Source organism: Pavona decussata, unplaced genomic scaffold (assembly GCF_977016875.1).
Source record: "Pavona decussata unplaced genomic scaffold, jaPavDecu1.1 SCAFFOLD_186, whole genome shotgun sequence".
NCBI classification, from domain to species: Eukaryota; Metazoa; Cnidaria; class Anthozoa; order Scleractinia; family Agariciidae; genus Pavona; species Pavona decussata.
In genome coordinates this window covers 1,715,668-1,740,211 of record NW_028145595.1, presented here as the reverse complement: position 1 = coordinate 1,740,211, position 24,544 = coordinate 1,715,668, and the positions used below count along the sequence as shown (strand labels likewise).

Below are 24,544 nucleotides of genomic sequence, written 5' to 3'. Positions count from 1 at the left end.
ACCTTTTTCGAATCCCTGCCCCGAGCTTGTTGTGAGTTATCAGCGAGTAAGCCGTCAGTATCTTTTTTAGCTGAGAATCTGAGTCCCCACAACAGACATCTCCAGGCCAGATTTGGGAACTGAGTTCGCACAGCATGTACCTCTAATATTTGCTAAAATGTTATAAATATCTACCTCTTGCTCTGAAATTCAAGTTCAGATTCAAAAATCCAATCATGCAAGAAGAACAAGGTAGTGAACTGGCCCGCAGGTAGTGAGTGCTAATCTAGGCCGGCCAGACTTTCAAACCACTCTCCTGCTAGTTGTAGTTACAATTTGTTGAAATTTCACCTATTTACATTTAGACATTTCACCTATAAATTTAGACTTGATTCCTGTTCTTGTTATTCAGATTTATGAAGATAATCCAAACCCCGATTCAAAACAGTAATAAGTTTAAGCCCCAAATTCGCATTATTTCCCTTATTATTAAAACTTTACACACTTGTCAGACAATTAGGGGTATAGAATGGTCAAATCCGAGACCCGCCGAGACCTTTATTTAAACTTCGAGATCGAGACTTAACTATGTTTTTCAAATCCGAGCTCGAGACTAAAACTAGAAACTATCAAGAGCGCGAGAGGCTGTGAACGCAAAAAACGCAGAAAGTGTTTTTTACTAACACTGCCGGAAAGCATAATATGGCAATTTACGAGCAGAATTTATTCAAGCCTACATGTTTCACAGAAGCTGCAGAAGCGATTGTGCAGTTGAGCAGTTTTTCAAGATTATTCTTTGTTGTTTTAGGACGGTTAATAGGCCTTATCACGGTTTTCGACGCCATTTTGACGAGTAGGCAAACAGGCTTGAAATAACAGTGTTTGTATGGAAATCCGCTGTCAAATAATTTTCATAAAACATCGCTTCTGAAAAATTCATGAATTGCAACTTTTTAGCACTAGGAAAACGATTTTAAGAAAAAATTGGAGGGATGTAGCTGTGCCAGAAAGCGTCCAGTCGTGTTTTGAACTTTCCATACATTTGTCTGTATAGCGAACCAGCCGTGAACTGCTACTAAAAAAAGTTCGCGGGAAAAAAATACAAGGAAATCGGTATGGAAAGTTCAACACATGACTGGACGCTTTCTGGCACAGCTACATCCCTCCAATTTTTTTCTTTAAATCCTTTTCCTAGTGCCAAAAGTTTCCAATTGATGAATTTTTCAGAAGCGATGTAATGTGAAAATTATTTGACATCGAATTTCCATACAAACACTGTTATTTCAAGCCTGTTTGCCTACACTCTGTTTTTTTTATAAGAACCTTTTTTTATAAGAACGTCGAGGCTGAGATTCACCAAAATTTTAAGAACGTATTAAGAACATTCCCCAGGCTGAAATTCGATTAAGAATGTTTTTATTTTGCTAATCTGTATATAAAATCAAGGTAACAAATGGAAATTAACCAAAATACTTAAGGGCATGTTTTGTACTGAACATTAACAATGGTGACACACATCTCGGTTTGTCACAATCAGCAGTTCTTGACACCATATCTCTACAGGCAATGTACTTTGATAGGTTTCCTGGTCACGTCCTCATTGATTTACTGAAATACATGTAGTGTATACCATGTAATTTAAGAACATCTTAAGAACGTTTTCAGCCTCAAATCGCAATAAAATGTAAGAACGTTCAGCCTCAGCTCCAAAATTAGACGTTCTTATAAAAAAAAAAAAGCAGAGTGTACTCGACAAAATGGCGTCGAAAACCGTGATAAGGCCTATTCAGACTTAACTTTCGCTTGCTTTGCAAGACTCCGAGATTTAAATTTCAAAATGCGAGATTCCGAGACCCGCTTTATTTTTTACGAGCTCGAGATTCCGAGAATCCAGTTTAAGACGCCGAGATTTCGAGACTCGCCGAAAATTTGCCGAGATCCATTATTTTTCAAGGACCATTCTATACCCCTAAAATTAGACTTCATAAAACTGCAGATTGTTCAAAAATCAAGAATAATTAATTTAAAAATTCTAAATCCCATCAATTATTATATGTTCCTCTTGACCCAGAGTTTTTGAACGGATTTCCTGTTCCTCATTATTTAAGGCAACACTAAAGAAAACCATATTATATTAACTGATATTAGTATAAGTGTTCAGCAATTGTTATCAATCTTACATGTCCAGACAACTATTGGCGCTTCATTATTTTTTATCAAATGTTTGAAACTCAATGCACAAGGAACAACCCATGCTACAACTGTGGATGTGATAAGCTAATGCCAAATTTCTAACAATCACTACATCATGATGCGCAATCCTTGATGGGATTTTGCAAGGATATATCCTGCAGTACTTATCCACAAAAGCTACTTAGAAACAGCTAAGACAGCTAACACATTCATCTCATAGCCAATATTCACATCAACCTCATTATTTCCGCCTCCCAACTGATTGCAGCTTTCTCCACATGCTCCCTGTTTACCATCCCTCATTCAATAAAATATACTGTAGATGTTATCAATCGTATGGGATCTTTTTATGTTTGGCTATTTACTGTGTTGCATCTACTGTTTCGAGTCTCTTGTAATTGCCAAAGTCATTCTTCTTTTATTTAGTTTTGCTTAATTTTATTGAATTGCCACAGAAGCTAACAAAATATACAGAAAAAAAACAACAACAAATGCAAAACAAGTACAAAAGAAGGAGGGGTATGACAGAGGGAAGTAACAGGCCCTGGGTCTAAATTGACAGCTCCATATAACTAAGAAAGAGAAAAAACACCCTGAAAACAAAGTCAACAAGAACCAAGAAAAAATAACAATAATAAAAAAACTTAAATTAGGCTATTTACGGCATTTCTTCATTATTCAATCGGTTAATAAAAATTGAACTATTTCCTTCTAATATTTTGAATGGCTTTTTAATTTTGTTGTTTCTCTTTTACCCTATCTCAAACTCGCCCTACAAAAATTGTACCGTCAACCGCTTGCTCATGGCATTCACTAACTTGATAAAAGTGTCTGATGTTTGGCGTCCATAAATTCTTACTCTCGCACAAATGTGGGGGGTCTATTTCCCCCTTTCAATCTCCTGTTTGGGGTTCCACCAACTGCAAACATTTTATTTTCAATGCAGTTGTTTTTAAACAAAGCCAACCCCCCTCTCCCCTCTGCATAAATGCTAAGCAAAAACTTTCTAATCAATCTAGCAACTTAAAGACAGTTAACATTTGACACTCTCCCATCCACACACCCTGTCTAAGGGGTGATGGATCTGGCTGGCAATACATTAAACAATGTTATTCAATTTATATATTTTCTTTATTTATAACAATTTAATGACACAAATCGGTAAATATTAAGTAAAAAATATCTAAAATAGCCATGAGGATGATCTGTAAAATTTTAGCGTAAAAGCACCTCATACTGAGACAGATCACCAATTACCACAACAAAAAATGAAGGGACAGTAAATGACAATAAAACTAGCCATAAAGTTAGTAAGTTAATTAATGAAATTATTTAAATTATAATGAAATCAAATATGTTGGTCGGTGAGCGAAGAGTCCAGTCCACAGTTGATCAGTATAGACTTCTTATTCCGTTCCGAGCTATTGCTGGTCTACGTTTCAACATTTTACAGACACTGACAATAGCCGCACACTTTAAGTGCCTTCTTGAGATTCAAACTACGAGTGCTCCAGGAGGATTGCAAAGGAGAGGATGCGGCAAACTCTCAAAGATTTATAATCCCTAACATTACAGTTCCCACCGGGCGAGATCAGTCTCTCCGAAATGTAAGAACAATTTGAAAAACAGCCAGACCACGTTGGCATATTTCAAAACCAGAATGCAAAGCTGTCCATAAATTGGACGATCTCCAGAGTAGCAATGGATCCAATGCTTGGCAAAGTTGCGCGAATTATCGGGAGAGGGAATTCGAGTCCAGTCGGCCAAAGCGTCGGAGTCTTCACTGTGAACCTCACGCGCGAAGATCGCTATATACTGGTCATTCAACCGAAAACAAAACGACGCAGTAAATCGATCAATACTTATAGCCGCCGTGCTACGTCGCGAACTTGGTAAAATCAAAACGACCAAACAGAAAACAAAACTTCAGGCCATGCTAGATATTTTTCCTGTGCTTTCAATAAGCACTTCATGTAATTTCTCTTGCTTAGCACAACCAATCACAGAGCGCAGATATCAATGACGTATGAAAACTAAGTTTGACCCGTTGCTGAAATCTGATTGGTTGATTTAAATTTCGGACGCGCGGACCGTATGGCAGGTGACGAAGCAACCGTCTAAACCTTTTGAAACGTTTTGGTGGGAATTGGCATCTGGGATGTACTGTTATTCCTAAACCCGAATAAGAAACTTATGAATTTCTTGGCCACTGATGTTGTTATTCCATCCACAGTTTCTTTCAAGTGATTGTAACGCCATTAAAGAAAGATCAAAATCCAGGAAATCCTGCTGATACCACATATGAAACCGTCACACGAACTTACGATAATCAAAAAGAGGGCGAGCCTTATATTACGGCTGAGTTTTCCAAAGGGGATGCAGGAACAACATTCGTTGTTGGAGATGGAAAGTACTACTCACGAGATGGGATTTTTACGGAAGCTAAAAGAAAGCGAAGAGCTTTGCCTCGTAAGTTGGCTATGAACTAAGTCAATTCTCGGCTAGAATTGTATTTTCGAAAATTAGTTAACTAGCTTTCTTTTTTCTAAAACTGTTGTTTATGTTGCTTTTTTTTCAGCGGTCGAAAGGTATCTGAATGGAAAGCTAGACGATAACACTGACTACGCTGTCTTTCAACGATCTTTTAACAAAGACGGTGACTACGAAAATGAAGGATTTATTACATTTACAACCCATAAGGACCACACAGGAGCAATCTTGGTGGGAATACTAGTCCCACTATTTATAGTGGCGGCTGTTGCAGCTGGTATTTTCTATTATCATCGTCGACAGAATAAGGATAGAAGTAGTGAAGAAGAGGGGATTGGATTGAATTCCAAATCACATGGCAGCGGAACAGTCTCTCACCTTCACCGTAGAACAGGAATTGGTGAGTTGTTCCCGGGGTTTGGGGCAACTTTGTTTCCAGGGTCTCTTCTCGGCCCGTCGTCTCCAAGCTAAAATTCAAAGGGATCAGAAGTTCTTGATTTTATGCAGCGACATTTTCGCAATATAATTGGAGTAGTGTCTGATGAGATACAGAACGAAATAGAGGGACCGAGACGACTATTAAGTTACAGAGCAATGAACCACGTTATTTTGTTTACAACATGATTGCTGAATTGAATCCTGAAGGACTAGAGACAATGAAGTCTACAACGAAAAACAAAAAACGCCGAAGGGTCATTTTACATCAGAAGGGTCTTTATGCCGCATTGGTAGCCTTCTAAGATGGGCATGATAAACTGTGTTGTTATAAAAATTCGACCTTTTCTCTTGGTATATGCGGCTGAACGCGTTTTCTCGCAAAATCCTCCTCTTGTTTATGTGCCACTCGAACTCAAATCTTTTACTCATAGGCAATTAGAAGATTTAACTTTGGTACCTTTCCGAAGCAAAGATGCTTCCGAAAAACCTCAGAGTTGACAGAGGAATAGAAACTGGAAAAATTACCACAATTCACGTCTACATGTATCATCAAATTTCTCTGCTGGGGAGGGGATGCACAAACCATTACTGTTTACATATTTCTGAAATTCACCTTGCATTGCTAAAACTCTTCAAAGGAACTAGTTTGTACAAAAAAAAAACCACTTCAGTTGGCATTCTTAAATGTACCATCAAGTTCAAGTGGTACATTTTTAGCAAATCGTTTTGTTAGATGCCTTGCAACCGCATTCATTTGCACTTCCTTTTTGTGTGAACTTCTAGTGACAAATCCAGATCTCATTGATTTCCTTAGCTGCTTTCTCCGGCTACTGTTTTATCACCTATGTGGTTGGTGCAACATCTTTCCAGTGGCAGTGGCACGAAATGCATCCCTAAATTCTCCATGCAAAAATCGTGTTCCTTCAATTTCGAGTGTAAACCACTTTGAACCCACTTCGTTTCTGCGACATCAAAACTCTCCAGATCTAATACCGTCATGTTTGTTGCTGGTGGCTGACGAGTTTACCAGCTCTCAGAAGGTCAGTCACTGACACTGACTTGGGGAAAACAAATGAAAGCAAGGCAGGAGAATTTTTAAACGTTTTCACCTCACTGGTACAAAATTGTCCCCAAGCAATAACTGTCCTTTTTCTAGGGAGACAACAGCGGACTTTGGTGGAAGAAAACAAATAAAGGAAGCATTTTAGTTTTTGATCTGCCCAAGCTTGGTGCAGGAATTCCCCCCTCCCCATCTGATGCCAGAATCTCGCCAATTACACTCTGGGGCCTGATAATGCTTCTCGCGGGCTTTTTTTTAACATTTTCAATTGTGAGGTTATCATAGTCACCGAAGTGGTGCTGGACAAACGTTGCACCAAACTGTTGTTCGGCATTGACTTAACATTCGCTCCCTCTTTCTCCTCACCTCCACCCAATCGCTTCATGCCCACTCGTGCCTCGAAATCTACCCACTTTTCCTTTCCTTCTTTTTTCCGTTTCATTTCCATTGGAAATCAAAAGGCCCAAGCTAGGTCATTAGGAAGAGCCGACACCAATGCAAACAGAAGAAACGAACAGGGCCCGATCCCTACTTATTGTGAAGTCTCACGGAGAAATCTACCACCGGTCGCTATGTTGAAAAGCAAGCTTGGCCCCAGTCCTTTCTGATCCGATCGAACGTTGGTCCGTTCGATCCGATCTGTTTTTTTTCTGTTTTGTTACTTTGGTAGTTGTTAAGAATGTATATATTTTTTTTTCACACGTGTTAGCATGTTAAATTAACTTTTAAAAAACATTTCACTTCATGATTGATTTTTGCTTTGAAAATCATTTTTGTATATGTAATCACATGATGCCGAGTAGGAATTAAGGAATATTTTTCACGCGTATTTTCAGAGTTTTGGCAATTTGAACATACAAATGGAACCTTATCCTTACTTTTACGTGGACTCATTGCGATTACGTGTTTATAACATAGAAGGCAAAATTTTCTTAAAATTATGGCGGCACTTCGTAAAACAGTCAGCCCGGGCCAGAGTAAAAACATTCACCCATAAGTAAAAAAAACAAACAATTCACCTGTTTCTTAGCGTACAAAACAGACAAAACGAGAAAAGTTGATTGTTTTATACATGTAATTAAGAGAAAATAGAAGTTTACTACAGGAGCAAACTAACAACAATTAAGCCAAAAGTTAGGCATCAATTATTGAATAATTGATTCACATGCACTATGAAGCTTTCTACCGCTTGAAAATCACACGAATACAGATCGATAAAAATAGCAAACCGTGGGCCCAAAGAAGGAACTTGCAGAGTATTTTCTTCCACTGAATTTGACCTGCTCCTTCCTCCAATCAAGAGGTTAAGAAAACCTTGGCATGTTCGTTCTGCCAACAAAATTTTGGAAAGTTCGGATACCTCCATAAAATGGCCTTTAAACCTCTTATAATGTCATTAATTATTCTCATTAGCTAGAAGCTAGCAAATTTACGAGCACTTCAGCTTTTGATATTAACTACCTAAGAATACAGATATAATTTTTACACTTCAGTGCTTTGCGGTTCTACAAGACTGTGAGATTTCAATCAATTAATTAATTTATTTATTTATTTATTTATTTATTCTTTACGTCCTTTTCTCCTTTTATCATATTTAACAGAGATACCAACAAATATTGAGATGTCTGCCATTACCACGTGTTCAAGTGATCAGGCCGTGTATGATGTCATAGATGACGTACTTTCGGGTAATAATTATGATGACGTTCTTCCAAGGAAGAATGAGGACAATGAGATGTCTGACATGAGCAATGCGTCCACAGAACCAGTTAATCATGCTAGTTATAACAACGCCATACAGCTGCATGACGAACTCACCAGTTCAAACCAAGCGTCTGATAATAGGAAAGTAATGGACAACCAAGCCGCATATGAAGTCCCAGTTGACATGCCTAGTTCTGGCCAGAATGATGACTATATTGAAATTATTCCACGTGAAGCTGATAACACAGAGATACCCGATATGAACAGCCCATCTACAGAGCCAGTTGACGTTGCAAGTATTAGCAACAAGACACAACTTCATGAAGAGCTTGCCAGTTCAATTCAAACTTCCGATTACAGGCCAGCCGGAAGTGAGGAGCAGCCTGCATATGAAGTCCCGGTTGACATGCCAAGCTCTGACCAGAATGAAAACTACACTGATGTTATTTCTTATGAAGATGATAACAAAGAGATGAACAACCAAACTACAGAACTGGTTGATCAGGCAAGTTTCAGCAACAAGACACAACTTCATTCAGGAAAGGAAAGCGACGAGCAGGAAGCATATGAAGTCCCCGTTGACATACCCAGTTCTGGCCAGAATGATATTTTTCATAACGTTCCTCCAAGCAAGGATGACAAATATGAAAAGAACACCGGTGATCCTCGTTATCAGCCTTTGGAATTAAGCCGCCAAACCCTTTACCAAGAGTTATATGAAAAGATGGCGTGAAAGACGAATGGGATCGTAGTTGCTGAACCAACACAAAATACATTATGGATATTTACTTTTGGAGTACTAGAGTGAGGACTTAATATCCTTCTAGTGAAAGGAACAACTAAGGGTCGGTTATAAAAAGACAGTTTAGATGGTGTTTGACAAAACCCCGTTTTAAGCCATTTTTCAATTTTGCCAACAGTCATATTTAAACATTGTCTGCTGCTGACGGTAACAAGAAGGCTTGCATCCCAGACTAGAAAACTATTTATCTTCATCAAATAAACCACTTATGAACAGATTGGAGGACCGGCCACTGATTGTCTTAAGCCGCAGCCTAAAAAGTCAGACTCTGTTTAAATAACTGGCCCAAAAGTCTAGAGAAAAAATGGTAATCTATGTTTTAAGGGTAATTTACACGTACCAATTTATTAGCTCGATTAGTACGTTCAATCGCATGGGCCAATTTACACGTTACAAGAGGCTGTATTCGTATTCTCAGTATTGAAATGGAACGGATCTTACACACGAGGCTTAAGAGGAGAAATCTATTCGCAAGCAAATAATTTTTCAATATATCCTCCCGCAAGAGCCTCCATTGCAAGCTAGATCAAGTTCAATACCGAGAAGAAGAATATCTGTTTGTCGGCCGTTTGCTTTTTCTGTTGGTGCAGGACGGGGTGAAATTCGGCCCAGTTTATGCAAGTTTGTCATTGTTAGTATTTGTTTCCGTACATTGGCACGGATTTTTATGAGGAGGCCCGGTTTTCTTCCTCTCACTTATGTTCTTTGTCAAATTAGGCCATAACTAGCCTTTAATCTATCTTCAAAATACAATCCGTCCACTTCCGCCTTGCAGACACCTCGTTATTACGGGCAGGACTTCAAGTCCCGTCGAACGCGAATTAGTGAAAATTACACCTGCTACTATGGACTTTCTCAGTTATTATGACACCAAGTCCGCTCGTAGTCCCCAAATAATCAGAACCTAGGTAGCCCGTTAACTCTGATTTTTTGTGTTTCCGCGATCGAAGTTTGACCGAAGACATATGAGCACCGAAATAGTTTTGCTGCTAGGATTTAACCACACCCTCCATATGGGGCTAAACCCCGGTGGGGAAAAAAACGAAATCGCACCTTTTTCGTTTAGCATATTTATCATAGCTTTGTATTTTGTAGATTTTATCTTTAGTTGCTAATATGATATTTTTTCTTCATCTTATCATAGAGTTGTAGTAGGATTTTTATCTATTATTGTTATGCGCATTTGAACATTTATGAAATTTGCGCAATACAAATTCATATTTACTGTTGTTGATGTTGTTGTTATTGAGTCCTGGATTTCCCGATTTGGCGTGCGCAAATTTTCCCCCGAATTTTGGGGAAAGTAAACACAAGGCTTCTATCCTGCATTTGTTCTGCAAATAGCTGGCGTTAAGGGTGACAATATTGAATAATCTCCAGTTTTTCAGGCAGTAATTGAAAGGGATGATATTCTTTTCTAATATATATCTCTGCCACAGTCGCAAACCAAACTAGTAAACTGTCACTATTCACCACTAACTCCTTGTTTGATTGGCTTTAATTGATCACGTGACGCGGTAGCGTTTGTCCGGAGAGAGACTTCATCAGGCATGAACGTCTATCCGGCGAAAATGCCCCGTAGGATAGTACTTATTCGCCAAAAAATACCTCGCTTTTATTATTTTTTTTTCTAATCTATTGATTAAAATTTTGCTTTCATTGCAGTTATATCTAGTGAGGTCTTTTTTTATTTGAAATGTTTTGCCAAAAAGATTAAATTGCATTTGTGAACAAAGCATAAAACAACAATACATGATGGATGACCATTGTACATTTGATTCCTTACGCTTATGTATATGGTATCCTGGTACTAGTGAAAGAGATCTGACGTGACTGTGACTCCACTTTGGATTTGATATTTAAGATTACGCATGCGCTACCCGTTCCACACTCCTGGGAGAGTGATTTTATGGCGGAACGAACAGTAGTACCGCGTTTTCACGACATCGGGATGAGTTTTCTTACCGGACTGATAATCTGATCCCGCTCCGGTTAAATGACAAGAGTGAACTCGCACCGGTATGACTCGCTCCGGTGTCCGTTTCTGGCGGGTGTCATGTAAACGAATACAGAACCACAAGAGAAAACCGGAGTGAACTCGTACCGGAATGAAAGTCGCGCCGGTATCATGTAAACACCAATAAGGCAAAGTTGCAATCTGATTGTATAATTGTATAATTTGCATGCGACAGCCTGACTCATTTTTACCCTTTTGGTGCTGAAAAGGTCGTCCACTCAGGTTCATGCTAAAATATTTCAACGGTTCGATCTTGGTTTCTGTCAACTTTGATAGTCAACCGACAATAAACAGAATTTAATTTTGACCATTGATACAAATGTCGCATTTTGAAGATAGTTTATCATAGAATCAAACCTTAATTAAACATCGGGTATTGGTTCCCTTTCCTTCATAAACACGCTGTCATTCATTACATTCTTCCAGTTAGTGTGACGGCAGGTTTGAGCCATATGTTCAAGATCATTTGAACACCTTTTCTCCTCTTCGAAACGCGCTGTCGGTCACATGGCAAAGGGAATATAAAATGCAAATTGCAAAGGCAGCAAAACATGTCTTCAGAGTGAGTTATACACATGGAAATCCCAGAACGGATTCATGCATGTGTCGGATTAGGTGGAATTGTTCTTTTTTTTTTTTTTTTTTTTTTTTTTTTTTTTTTTTTTTTTTGACGGGGGGGGGGGGGGGTGGAACTAAAATATTTTTTATTATATCTCTCAATTAGTGTGGTGTGATTGGTCAATTTTTCAGGCTGTGTTTCACTGAAGGGCCCGTTAAATTTCAACATAGTTTCATTTCTCGTGCGCCGATTAACCTCAGAGATAATAATAATAATAATAATAATAATAATAATAATAATAATAATATATTATATATTATAATATATTATAATATAATATTATATAATAATTAAAATGACCAACTCTTAACACAACCCTATGCACTCCTAAAATTTATGTACCTTTTCAGCAAATATAAAATTCCCGTATTCAAATTCTTGTGATATAATGATAAACATGTTCAACGTGAAGCTTTCAAATATTTATTAAAAGAAAAAACAAATATATTCAATCTGTGTTGAAAAATAAAGGAAATATTTGCATCTGATATATATCATACACTAAAATGTGAACATTCCAAAATCCCTATGATAATAATAATAATAATAATAATAATAATAATAATATATTTTTAAATCTCAATGCTCTTACAATGTACAACAATTTAAGAAATACAATATCAAATTTAAATAAAAGCAAAAGCAAATTTAATAAAAGTACTTACACAAAATAAATTTATGACATACATACTGAATGACAAGATATTAAAGTTCATTATTAAATAAAAACGTTTTGAGCCTTACTTTAAAAGTCTCAACTGATGGGGCGCTCCGCACATCAAGAGGGTACTGTAAATTACGGATCCTCGTTTTATTTATTGACCAATCACACGGCGCGTGTGAGAGATTGTTATTCCTGGACCGAAAAGGAGTACAAGGTCAACTCCCGATAACTCAAACCCTCGATAACTAGAACCACCTGCTAACTGGAACCAAATTTGGTTTCCCTTCAGGTCATTTTCTATATAATTTTACCCTCGTCAATTCGAACCATGTTTGTCAAGACGTAAAACGTCAAAACAAGCAGTACTGTAGTCCAAAACATTGAATTTTTTTTTAATCAGCAATGTATTCTTTCAGTGTTTTCTTGCATTATACCGTGTCAGTCCAGTTCAGATTTCGCTGGTTTAGAGTACATTTAACTACAGTGTATTGTATCTTCATCAAGATTTGCTGCTTAATTCCTTCTCCTTCGAAAACTTACAAGGATAATCGATATCAATAGATTAGTTAAAAAGCGTCAGGACGTCAGGACTTGAAAAAGTAAATCGCATGAACTCTGTAGCAGTAGCCCGACGTTGTTCTTTAAAACCTGCAAATTAAGTTCGCATTGCTTATCGGCTGCCTTGATTAGTTTTGTTTTTTGGTTCGGTTACGTTTTGATTTAAAATTTAGAAATATTGTTCCATTTTCACCCGACTTCTCTACAATTAAATGTGATTAAAATGTACACTGTGTAGATAGAAAGACGCAGTAAACACCTTTTTTTTTTTTCTTTTTTTTTTTCCTTATTTCCAGTCATTTGTTCTAACTCGAATTTCTAACTCAATTTCCGTTGCAGGTTCGAGTTATCGGGAGTCGCTGTGGCTGGAATTGATGCACCCAAAGGCATGCGTGATTTCGACTTCAGAGCACTCTTTTCATATTGCAGTATTAAAATGCGTGGGCGACCTACACCTTTTAATTTCCAACGTCTTGCATGGTTGGTTGAGAAGACAAAAAAACAAACAACCGAACAATGCTCCCAACCCTAAATAACAATGCAGCTGTAGGTTATCAGGGTCCAGTGAAAAAAAAACTTTTGAAGGGTGAAAGTCTACTGAAACTTCTTTGAATTCATATTTTTGAGAAATTACATGAGAAACGGTGCTTTTAAGAGCAGCTCAAAATGTTTAAAATTAAGATGTTTACATGCATGACTAAGGTTTTATGCTTGACTTGTTTCTTGACTTATCTATTATTGCTTTCGAAACATAAATCGAATTTGCATACCTACAGCTGTGATTTATTCCGCTTTTACTCGAATAGACGTAAGAGCGAAATCGCAGGCTATTATTTTACTGTTTATCTCCTACAATGGCTGTTAAAGGACTTTTCCTGCTGTTATTCGCTACTACACCGCTTGCATTTGGAGGTTAGTTGCTTTTAATAATTTTAATTATTAAGTAGGAGCTTTAATGGAATGAACAATTATATTACGGGTTCCTTAAGTATGCACTGTCTAGCACCTTCCAAATTTTCTCCTTTTAGACGGTAAAACCGTTTTTTCAAATAAGAAGTTCTAAACAATAAGTATATCTCCAAGAAGATTAAAGAGGAGAATCATTTTGATAGTCTTAAATATACTTTTCACTTTTCCTGCGGTTTCAGTTTTTTTGTACAAGAAACTTTAATTCAATTATAATATCCTACAGTTGTAGTAACAGTTATTTTAAGAGTCATGATCCAATCCCTGTGATCGTTCGTATAAGAATTTTCGGAAAAATTTCCGTCCACACCTCTTACCAAAGATCAAGCATGAATATAGAGTTTGAGTCGCAAAATGTATACATAATTAATGTAGGAGCTGTGCGGAAATCTTTGTGAATTTTCTTGAAGTTGTGGTCAACGTGAGCGGAATTTCAGTTGAAATGATTGGGAGGCCTTTTCAAAACCTTTACCACGCATGCTTGATGATGCGAATAACTTTATTCGAAAGCTGTAGTGAAATTTATCTTCTGGGACACTTTTAAATTTAACAATGAAGAGGACATATGTACAACTATTTCAATTAACGTGTGGCCAGATAAGCCTATGCGACAACACCGCAATTTGGTGCGAGTGCTTGATAAATTTACCAATACTCCTCTGTGGCAAGCCCCTGCAGAGAATAACTCACAGATTTGCATGTTAATGCCATCATTCTATCGCACTGAAAACTGTGAAATGACAGCAAAAGACTTATAGCTACCTTGCCACTAACCTTTCGGTCTTGTGGCGTAATCTTGAGGGTTCAAACCCGACAACGTTACTTAAAATAGCTTTAAACGGACGGAAACGTTTGCGTCATAAACAAATGATAACAATTATATATTCAAATCAAACGTGCACAACATTCACAGCTATTTTGATTGACTTTATTAAATATTGCTTCGCAAAGCACGATACTAGCTTTACTGCAATCATAATCGAATGCAATCGACCTTGCTTTTCCTCAAAGCAATGTGCGCACAATCTTGAGTGAAATTCACAAATATCTCAGATTTCTATTGGCTTACAAAATAACTTCAGTTTACAACTGCACGTAGTTTGAATGGCCCTCACAAAGTTAATCTTAACTGCAACGCAGTAACGTTTACCTGTAATTGTAATATAATTAAACATGAATCAAGGCCATTATTGTGTCTTCATTGGAAAAATGGAACAACGCAGAACAAATGGCCGTAGGTCTCTTAATTAATTAAGCCAGAGGTACACGCCGACACAGAACGATGAGGTGTATTCTGATAACAACAAAACACTATGTATCGTAGAATACATTGATTTTTTTTGTTCCCAACATTTCTTAGCAAATGGCTGAATCCAAATATTGTATTCAACAGGGGCACCCGACGGATCGTTTCGGTAAATTATCTGTTCGGAAGCCCTTTATACCCTACAATTTTCTAAAGGGAATTTTCACCACGAACTTTCGGGATATGGGAAATTTAAGGCCTAGTGTTTTCGGATTGATCAAAATGTTGTTTCGGGTACCGAAAAAAGGTCAGCTAAGATTTTTGGAAAGGAAATAAGACCTAAGGTTTTCGGGAAATGGACAAAAATGGCCTACTAATTTCGAAAAGACTCAAGTTCCCCTAAAATGACCGAACAGATAAAAATATTATAGCGCTACCTAAAATGAACCTATAGAGCTTTAAAGCCACTCCAGAATGCTTAAAATAACGTTTCAAAGGATCTGAGAGAAAATTGTCGTTGGGTACCCCTGATTCAATCTCACCAATGGTGGCTTAACCGTTAGAAAAGTCAGTTTAAAGATACGTTCTTCACTTTGAGAGCTCAAAGCTCATACGTTTTTTGTGAGTGTGTAAGTTTTATGAATATTTTACGAATATTTTCATGATTCAAATGATAAAATGATTCAGTAAACTCACAGACTTACCAACTCACAAAAACTTAATTATCTCGGGTAAGGACGATGTAGGCCCCATCTCACAACCCTTGTTCGTAAATAACGCTATGGGAAGTTAAAGAACCCACTCACTGTTCGCAAAGAGTAGGGGACGAGTTCCTGGTGTTTGTGGATTGGTCTTTGCGTGTCTATTGTCATGGTTGGGTGGGTAAATGCTCGGAGATATCAGCTGCATACGCTGGGTAAATAAAGTTATGATATGATATATGATATGATATATCATCTAATGGTGATGTCACCAGAATATTTCAAAATTGAACAATGAACAACCTTCAAATTCGGCTATATCATTGCAAGTCGCATTTCCTAAAATAGGTGAAATTTATATGAAGTCTATGTGCAGTTAGGATGCGCAATGCAATTCAGTGGCGTCACAATAATAACACCTTTGTTTAACTGCAAAAGAAGTTGTACCTTGTAGAAATACACATTCAAGTGGTTCACCAATACTTAAAATAGTACGTATTCTAAAATAATTCCATATACTAAGTTTATAACGAAATTGAACAAGTAAAGTTAGGTTAAAAAATGGAATGACATAAGATGATTAAAAAACATCATATACTGCAGAGAAGTAGCACTGGCTCCCGTACGCGTTGAGACCGCCAAACCCGTGGATGATAACTCAGAATTAAATCATTTTTTCCCGACGAAAGTCATGAACATCAGGTAACTGATTTGTTTCCTAATTTCAGTCCCACCTCAGATCGCAGAACATCCACAGAATGTGACGGCAAGCGAAGGAACTAATGTGACATTCTCTTGTAACGCCACTGGAAATCCAGTACCTACAATATCATGGACCAAAGGCGGATCCACTATAAGTTCGAGTGGAGATTCCAGAATCAGTTTTGGGGCAGACAATAAGACCTTGACTATAACTAATGTGAGCAGAGCAGACAGTGGACAATATCGATGTGTGGCTACCATCAGCGGTGGAAATGAAACTACCTCCGATGCTGCCACTCTGGATGTTCAATGTAAGAACAGTGGCCTTTATTTTCGGTCCGTTTTGAAACTGATAATGAGTCGACGCTCAGCACAAACTAAAAAAAATTGATTGTATTATTTGAATTGGTAATGAAAATTCCAATAGGCGGTTTTCAAATTATATGCATTTGCAACAAAACTGACCGCAGTAGTCTTTTTCTATTAGGCACGCCAGACACCCTTGCGACCGCTCAGGCATCTCTTAACCTTAAATTAAAGGAAGCAAAGTAACAGATTTAGTTCGTTTCAGTTGACCTGATGGTGTCCGCCTCTGAATGCCGGCCCTGCTTTAAGTTCGCTGTGTAACTGATTTTCAAATTCCCAAACGACTGTTGTAGAAATCTACTAACACGAAGACGGAGCATATCCAACAGAGACGGCGAAGGGTAAATAAAGATATGATATGATATATCATCTAATAGTGAATTTGCCTATAAATTCTAAAGGTCTCTGAAGAGTCTCTTGGCCGAGACGAAACGCCGCGCCAGGCTAGCCACGAACATTTCACAATAATAACACTTTTATTTAACTGCAAAAGAAGCTGTATCTTGTAGAAACACACATTCAGGCGGTTCAGTACGCGTACTAAAATAATTTCATATCCTATGTTTACAAGGAAATTGAACAAGTAAGGTTAAAAAATGAAATGAAATAATTGTGATTAAAAACATCATACACTGCAGAGAAGTAGAACTGGCTCCGTTGAGGCCGCCAAACCCGTGGACATAAATCATGTCTTGCCAGGCAAAAGTTCTGAATATCAGGTAATTGATTTGTTTTTTAATTTCAGTTGCACTTCAGATCACAGAACATCCACAGAATGCGACACCAAACGAAGGAACTAATGTGACTTTCTCTTGTAACGCCATTGGAAATCCAGTACCGACTTTTTCTTGGACCATAGATGGATCTGCTGTTAATACGACTGCCGATCCCAGAATCAGTTTATCATCAGATAACAAGCACTTGACTATAACGAATGTGAAAAGGACGGACAGTGGAAATCAATACCGATGTGTGGCCAACAGCACTATTGGAAATGTTACCTCAAATGCTGCTACACTGAATATACAATGTAAATACTTCTTAGCATAATGCCTCTTTCAGATTCATGCTAAGATCGGCTCGGTGTTCAGTTCTGAGTAGAGGATTATTATATTGGTATAGAGGTGAATGATGGTACAAGAAAGTATAGCTACTTTGTGCCTTCTTTTCTTTAAGGTTTCCTTAATAGAGACGTCTTTTGTCAACATAATCGAACGTAATAGCTTTAGTTCAGTTACATTTTGCTTGCACTCATTTCCCCCCGTAATATATTACCGCCCAAAAGAAAAACCCACATACAAATCACCGCTTCTACGAAAATTAAAAAGTAGCACTGACTTCGTTGGCGTCGGCAATCCCGGCCGCAGATGATGACTAAGACGTAGATCATATCTTGCCAGGCGAAAGTCCTGAAAATGTTTTCTGCTTACATCAGGTGAATGATTTGTTTTCTAATTTAGTTGCACCTGAGATCACAGAACATCCACAGTATACGACAGCGACGGAAGGATTAAATTTGATGTTCTCTTGTAACGCTATTGGAAATCCACTACCAACTTTTTCGTGGACCATAAATGGATCTGCTGTAAATACGACTGCCGATCCCAGAATCAGTTTATCATTGGAGGACAAGCGGTTGACTATAACCAATGTGAGAAGGACAGACAGTGGAAATCAATACCGATGTGTGGCCTACAACATTATTGGAAATGTTACCTCCAATGCTGCTACACTGATTAATATACTATGTAAATACTACTTTTCATTATTTCTCTTTGATAGTCATGCTAAGGTTGCTCGGTGTTCAGTTCTGAGTAGACGAGTATTATAATTTCTGAGTATAGGAATACTATTATAAAGGCGGAGGCCGGTACATTGAAGCAGTTGACTATAACCAATGTGACAAGGACAGACAATGGAAATCAATACCAATGTATCGCCAGCAACACTATTGAAACGGTTACCTCCAATGCTGCTTCACTGAATATACAATGTAAATACTACTTAACATTATTTGTCTCAGTTAATATTCATGCTAAGATCGGCTTGATGTACAGTTCTGAATGAAGGAATATTATTATTTCTGAGCATAGAGGTAAATGATGGTACACAAAAATAAATTAGCTACCGTCGTGTCTTCTTGAAAGTTTCGTTAAAGAAACTTCTTTTCTAAACATACGAAGACTTAGCTTGAGTTGTTACATTTTGCTTGTTTTCTAACCCCCCCCCCCCCCCCATCTTTCCCGTGACATATGAAGACCGAAAAAAAAACTACACACAAATCACCGCTTCTACGAAAATTAAAAAGTAGCACTGACTCCTTCGGTTTCAGTTATCCCGTCCACAGATGATAACTAAGACGTAGATCATGTTTTGCAAGGAAAAAGTCTTGAAAATGTTCTATGCTTACATCAGGTGAATGATTTGTTTTCTAATTTAGTTGCACCTGAGATCACAGAACATCCACAGTATACGACAGCGACGGAAGGATTAAATTTGATGTTCTCTTGTAACGCCATTGGAAATCCACTACCAACTTTTTCGTGGACCATAAATGGATCTGCTGTAAATACGACTGCCGATCCCAGAATCAGTTTATCATTGGAGGACAAGCGGTTGACTATAACCAATGTGAGAAGGACAGACAGTGGAAATCAATACCGATGTGTGGCCTACAACATTATTGGAAATGTTACCTCCAATGCTGCTACACTGACTAATATACTATGTAAATACTACTTTTCATTATTTCTCGGCTTTGATGTTCATGCTAAGAGCTATGTGTTCAGTTCTGAGTAGAGGGCTATTATCATTACTGAGTATAGGAATACCATTATAATGGAGGAGGACGGTACATTGACTGAAGTATACTTGATTCGTGGCCTTGTCACCTAATGGAACTAAGTGGTTTTGTCAACCTTCTCATTTTCTACGTGGTGTATGACAACCAAAAACAAAAATCCTACACACAAATAACCGCTGCCAGACAATAATTATCCTTGAACAACTCTCTAAAAATGCTTGATAGAACTCATGATTTCTATGTACAAATGTAGGAATCAGTAGCTCTTTCTATGTACAAATGTAGGAATTATAGCTCTTAAACTACTAATTGTGAGGTTCACTTTTCTTATTACTTAATCAGACAAGCCTGGGATCACTTCTCATCCAAAGAATGAGACAGTTGAAGAAGGAAAAGATATCACTTTATCTTGTAACGCACCTGGAAATCCAGTACCTCTAATCTATCCATAACTATCCATAACAGTTTGCATAAATGTGGTCAACTTTATTGATCAATTGAAAAATGCCGATTTCGCAATTATTGTGCCAATTATTGTCATCGATTTTTTCGATAGATGCCAACTACACAACCTTTTCGTTTATGAGGATTTTCAGTTGTCTTTTCTCAGTGTTTTAAAAAAGGAACTTTAAGCTAAAGAAATGCGGCACCTACGGATCAGTCAAGTTCCACTCGGACGTTGTTTCAGACACTTCCATAATACGGAAACCTCTTTTTAACAGAGAGTTAACTTAGTCGTACAGAGACCACACTTTTAATGCTATCTCTTCAATACAGATACCTCCATAAGAGTCAATTCGCTGGTGCCAATGGAGACCAAAACTCGTGTACGCTCTAGTTCTGTGAAACGTACATCTCTGTAAAATAGATAGCTCCTCATAACGTACAGTTCACTTGGAGGGCCCAAAAAAAGTTTTAAATGTCATACATAAATGTTTTCGTAAATGCATTTCACCGCTTTATAACCCCTTTCCTTATGTACAAGCCTAACAACGCTCTTTAAAATACTTGTACATATGCAAACACTTTTTTCCAAGACACAATTAACGATATTTTCAACTGTTATTTATTATAATTGATTGTATTGATTGTTATAAAAACTTAGATCTTTCACTTTTTTCTAATAATAGACAAGCCTGAATTCACTTCTCATCCAGAGAATCAGACTATAGAAGAAGGAAAAAACGTCACTTTATCTTGTAACGCCATTGGAAATCCAGTACCTACGGGTTTTTCGTGGACCATAGATGGATCTGTTGTAAATGCGGCTGCCGATCCCAGAATCATTTTATCATCAGATAACAAACAGTTGACTATAACGAATGTGAGAAGAAATGACAGTACACATGAATACCGATGTGTTGCCGACAACATGGTTATTGAATCAGTTACCTCCAACGCTGCTACACTGAATGTACAATGTAAATACTAATTAGCATTTTTTCTTTAATGTTCATGCTAAAGTTGCTCGGCGGTGAGTCCTGAGTAGAGGAGTATTATCATTTCTGAGTATAGGAATACCCGACGTGGACTATTGATTCAAATGAACCGATACCGGAAAAACGTCCAGTAAAAATCGATAACTTTCCATAAGACTTGCATAAATGCTATCGATTTTATTGATCAATTGAAACATGTCGATATCGCAATTATTCTGCCAATCATGACAGTGGAAATCAATACCGATGTTTGGCCAACAACATTATTGGAACTGTTACCTCCAATGCTGCTACACTGAATATACAATGTAAATACTACTTAACATTATTTGTCTCAGTTAATATTCATGCTAAAATCGGCTTGATGTACAGTTCTGAATGAAGGAATATTATTATTTCTGAGCATAGAGGTAAATGATGGTACACAAAAATAAATGAGCTACCGTCGTGTCTTCTTGAAAGTTTCGTTAAAGAAACTTCTTTTCTAAACATACGAAGACTTAGCTTGAGTTGTTACATTTTGCTTGTTTTCATACCCCCCCCCCCCCCTCCTTCCCGTGACATATGAAGACCGAAAAAAAATACATACAAATCACCGCTTCTACGAAAATTAAAAAGTAGCACTGACTCCTTCGGTTTCCCTTATCCCGTCCATAGATGATAACTAAGACGTAGATCATGTCTTGCAAGGAAAAAGTCTTGAAAATGTTCTATGCTTACATCAGGTGAATGATTTGTTTTTCTAATTTAGTTGCACCTGAGATCACAGAACATCCACAGTATACGACAGCGACGGAAGGATTAAATTTGATGTTCTCATGTAACGCCATTGGAAATCCAGTACCAACTTTTTCGTGGACCATAAATGGATCTGCTCTAAATACGACTGCCGATCCCAGAATCAGTTTATCATTGGAGGACAAGCGGTTGACTATAACCAATGTGAGAAGGACAGACAGTGGAAATCAATACCGATGTATGGCCTACAACATTATTGGAAATGTTACCTCCAATGCTGCTTCACTGACTAATATACTATGTAAATACAACTTTTCATTATTTCTCTTTGATAGTCATGCTAAGGTTGCTCGGTGTTCAGTTCTGAGTAGACGAGTATTATAATTTCTGAGTATAGGAATACTATTATAAAGGCGGAGGCCGGTACATTGAACTATGGTTGATTTCTGGCCTTGTAACTTAATGGAACTTAGTGGTTTTCCCAACGTTCTTATTTTCCACGTTGCGTATCATGACCAAAAAGAAAAATCCCCGCTGCTAGACAATATCCTTGTAGATCTGTCTGAAAATGCTTGATAGAACTCATGATTACTATGTACAAATGAAGTAATCAGTAGCTCTTACTATGTACAAATGTAGGAATCAGTAGCTCCTTCCATGTGTGAATGTAGGAATCATAGCCCTTTAAACTACTAATTGTGAGGTTCACTTTTCTTATCACTAAATGCAGACAAGCCTGAGTTCACTTCTCATCCAGAGAATCTGATAGTTGAAGAAGGAAAAAACGTCACTTTATCTTGTAACGCCATTGGAAATCCAGTACCTACGGGTTTTTCGTGGACCATAGATGGATCTGTTGTAAATGCGGCTGCCGATCCCAGAATCATTTTATCATCAGATAACAAACAGTTGACTATAACGAATGTGAGAAGGAATGACAGTACACATGAATACCGATGTGTTGCCGACAACATGGTTATTGAATCAGTTACCTCCAACGCTGCTACACTGAATGTACAATGTAAATACTAATTAGCATTTTTTCTTTAATGTTCATGCTAAAGTTGCTCGGCGGTGAGTCCTGAGTAGAGGAGTATTATCATTTCTGAGTATAGGAATACCCGACGTGGACTATTGATTCAAATGAACCGATACCGGAAAAACGTCCAGTACAAATCGATAACTTTCCATAAGAGTTGCATAAATGCTATCGATTTTATTGATCAATTGAAACATGTCGATATCGCAATTATTCTGCCAATCATCGTCATCGCTTTCATTGATTCATGTGATTTTATCGATAGATTCCTAAGGACACAATCCTTTTATTTTAGTACGAGACTTTTCATTTCAGCTAAAGAAATCCAATTACGGATTGAAGTTCCACTATGATTTTTTTTCGGACACCACAATAATACGAAAACCTCCTTTTTACGGACAGTTAACTTGGTCGTTAAACGATCTCTCTTTAATACAGACACCAACTGACAGAACACAGGGTCCCAATTAAACCAAAAATCATGAGAGCTCTCTTTGTGCATCTCTAATAAAACAGACAGTTCCTCACTTGGATAGGCCAAAAATCACTTAAGCCTTGCCTATATAATACGCACCACATGCTTATTATCAGAGATGGACACTGTTCACTTGTAGCCGGAGAGACAAAATAGAAACTCATCCACAATCTTATTATGGACAGAGCTGTCACTTGGTACCAAAGGCGGGAGCAAAACCTATATTAACGCTTCTTGTTTAATGCTGACTATGTTTTTGGTACTAGAGAGATCAAAACATTTAAAACTCTATCTCTGTATTACAGGGACCTCCATTAAAAACAGACAATCAACTCTGTCCCTTTGGTGTCGGTATTGAAGGCGTTTGACTGTATTTGTATTTGTGTCGTTTTAGATGCACCTGAATTAACAAAACATCCAGAAGATATCGTGCAAATTGAAGGACGACTAGTTGTTTTTAACTGTTCAGTAGAAGGAAACCCTCAACCCAGCATCAAATGGACAAAGAACAATGAGATACTGAACACACCAGCAAATTCAAAACTAACCGCAAGTTCATCAGGGAACACTCATAGTTTGAGAATACAGGATGTCCACCGATCAGATGAAGGACAATACAGATGTGTGGCAAACAACAGTATTGGTAACATTACATCAACTGCGGGGACACTTGAAGTACATTGTGAGTAATTTATTTAACTGTCATTCAAAAACTAAGTAATAATTTATAAGCCCATTGATCTATCAAATGGTCGATAAAACATCACGTGCAGTGGTTTTATAGCCGATAAAACCTCCTCCTTATTAGTATTCGGCGTTTAATGTTTTTCTCGTACGCTAATTTCCAACGTTCACAAAAGCATCATTGTTATGAACTCTCTTGACACACGCCTTTCCGGGAATGTCTTTGAAGCCGTTCAAAACACTCGCAGCACGTGTTTTATCGTGGTTTTAAATCCCGATAAGACACTGCTGCTTGTGTTTTAAACTTTACTTAACGTATTTTAAAATGAATGAGGAGGGCGGCGTAGGGTTAAATAGGAAATGTGGTTTGCACTTTTTTTCACTGGAAAACTGGAAATTAAAATGAGATTTGATCATGACACACTCAGAAATGGAATTTGACCATTAAATTTGGGCACTGAGAATGAGATCTGGGTAAAATTTGGGCTGGAAGCTGAGATTTGAGCAAACTTGATTTGAGCTTCTTCGGTCTGTTTAAATATCTTAAAAGATCACCTTTAGAATACCTCTTCTTTAACTTCAGAAATAATGTGTGTTGTTATTTTCGTTTTTGATAAATTTGATAGTTTTTAATATCGTTTACACGCCTTCTTCCTCGTGCGGGGTATACCGAGAATATTAACTTCACTGGCAAAAACACCAACAGACCTAATTTCATATTGGAAAGATTTTTAATGGACGACGAATGTGACTAATTATAACATGTTTATCATAGCGTTTTAAGGAAAGATTTAAAATATCAGAACGAGATTGAACATTGGCTTGCGAGAGTTCAGTTCTCAGACAACCTTTTCAGTCCAA

At 37.5% G+C, this 24,544-nt stretch overlaps 2 protein-coding genes and 1 long non-coding RNA gene across 10 annotated transcripts in view; 2 read left to right on the top strand and 1 right to left on the bottom strand.

Annotated features, from left to right (window-relative positions):
• Positions 1 to 9,894, top strand: part of LOC146462642 (phosphatidylinositol phosphatase PTPRQ-like) — a 60,232-nt gene extending 50,338 nt beyond the window's left edge. For both annotated transcript variants that reach the window (XM_085085420.1, XM_085085421.1), the window contains 3 exons: positions 4,406 to 4,641; positions 4,751 to 5,062; positions 7,762 to 9,894. In XM_085085420.1, coding sequence (XP_084941546.1) covers positions 4,406 to 4,641; positions 4,751 to 5,062; positions 7,762 to 8,597 — 1,384 coding nt within the window. In that variant the 3' untranslated portion in view covers positions 8,598 to 9,894. The remainder of the gene's footprint in view (positions 1 to 4,405; positions 4,642 to 4,750; positions 5,063 to 7,761) is intronic.
• Positions 1 to 24,544, bottom strand: part of LOC146462638 (uncharacterized) — a 243,281-nt gene that overhangs the window by 115,939 nt on the left and 102,798 nt on the right. The gene's annotated exons all lie outside the window — the stretch shown is intronic.
• LOC146462639 (protein sidekick-1-like) overlaps positions 13,279 to 24,544 on the top strand; it is a 95,363-nt gene continuing 84,097 nt past the window's right edge. Inside the window, exons 1-9 of one of the 7 annotated variants that reach the window (XM_085085403.1) lie at positions 13,286 to 13,436; positions 16,166 to 16,450; positions 17,251 to 17,535; positions 17,966 to 18,253; positions 18,946 to 19,233; positions 20,439 to 20,729; positions 21,499 to 21,786; positions 22,216 to 22,506; positions 23,394 to 23,681. In XM_085085403.1, the coding sequence (XP_084941529.1) occupies positions 13,379 to 13,436; positions 16,166 to 16,450; positions 17,251 to 17,535; positions 17,966 to 18,253; positions 18,946 to 19,233; positions 20,439 to 20,729; positions 21,499 to 21,786; positions 22,216 to 22,506; positions 23,394 to 23,681 (2,362 nt within the window). In that variant the 5' untranslated portion in view covers positions 13,286 to 13,378. Of the gene's footprint in view, positions 13,437 to 16,165; positions 16,451 to 17,250; positions 17,536 to 17,965; positions 18,254 to 18,945; positions 19,234 to 20,438; positions 20,730 to 21,498; positions 21,787 to 22,215; positions 22,507 to 23,393; positions 23,682 to 24,544 lie in introns of all 7 variants that reach the window. The other 6 variants (XM_085085404.1, XM_085085405.1, XM_085085406.1 and 3 more) reach the window with 6 other exon arrangements.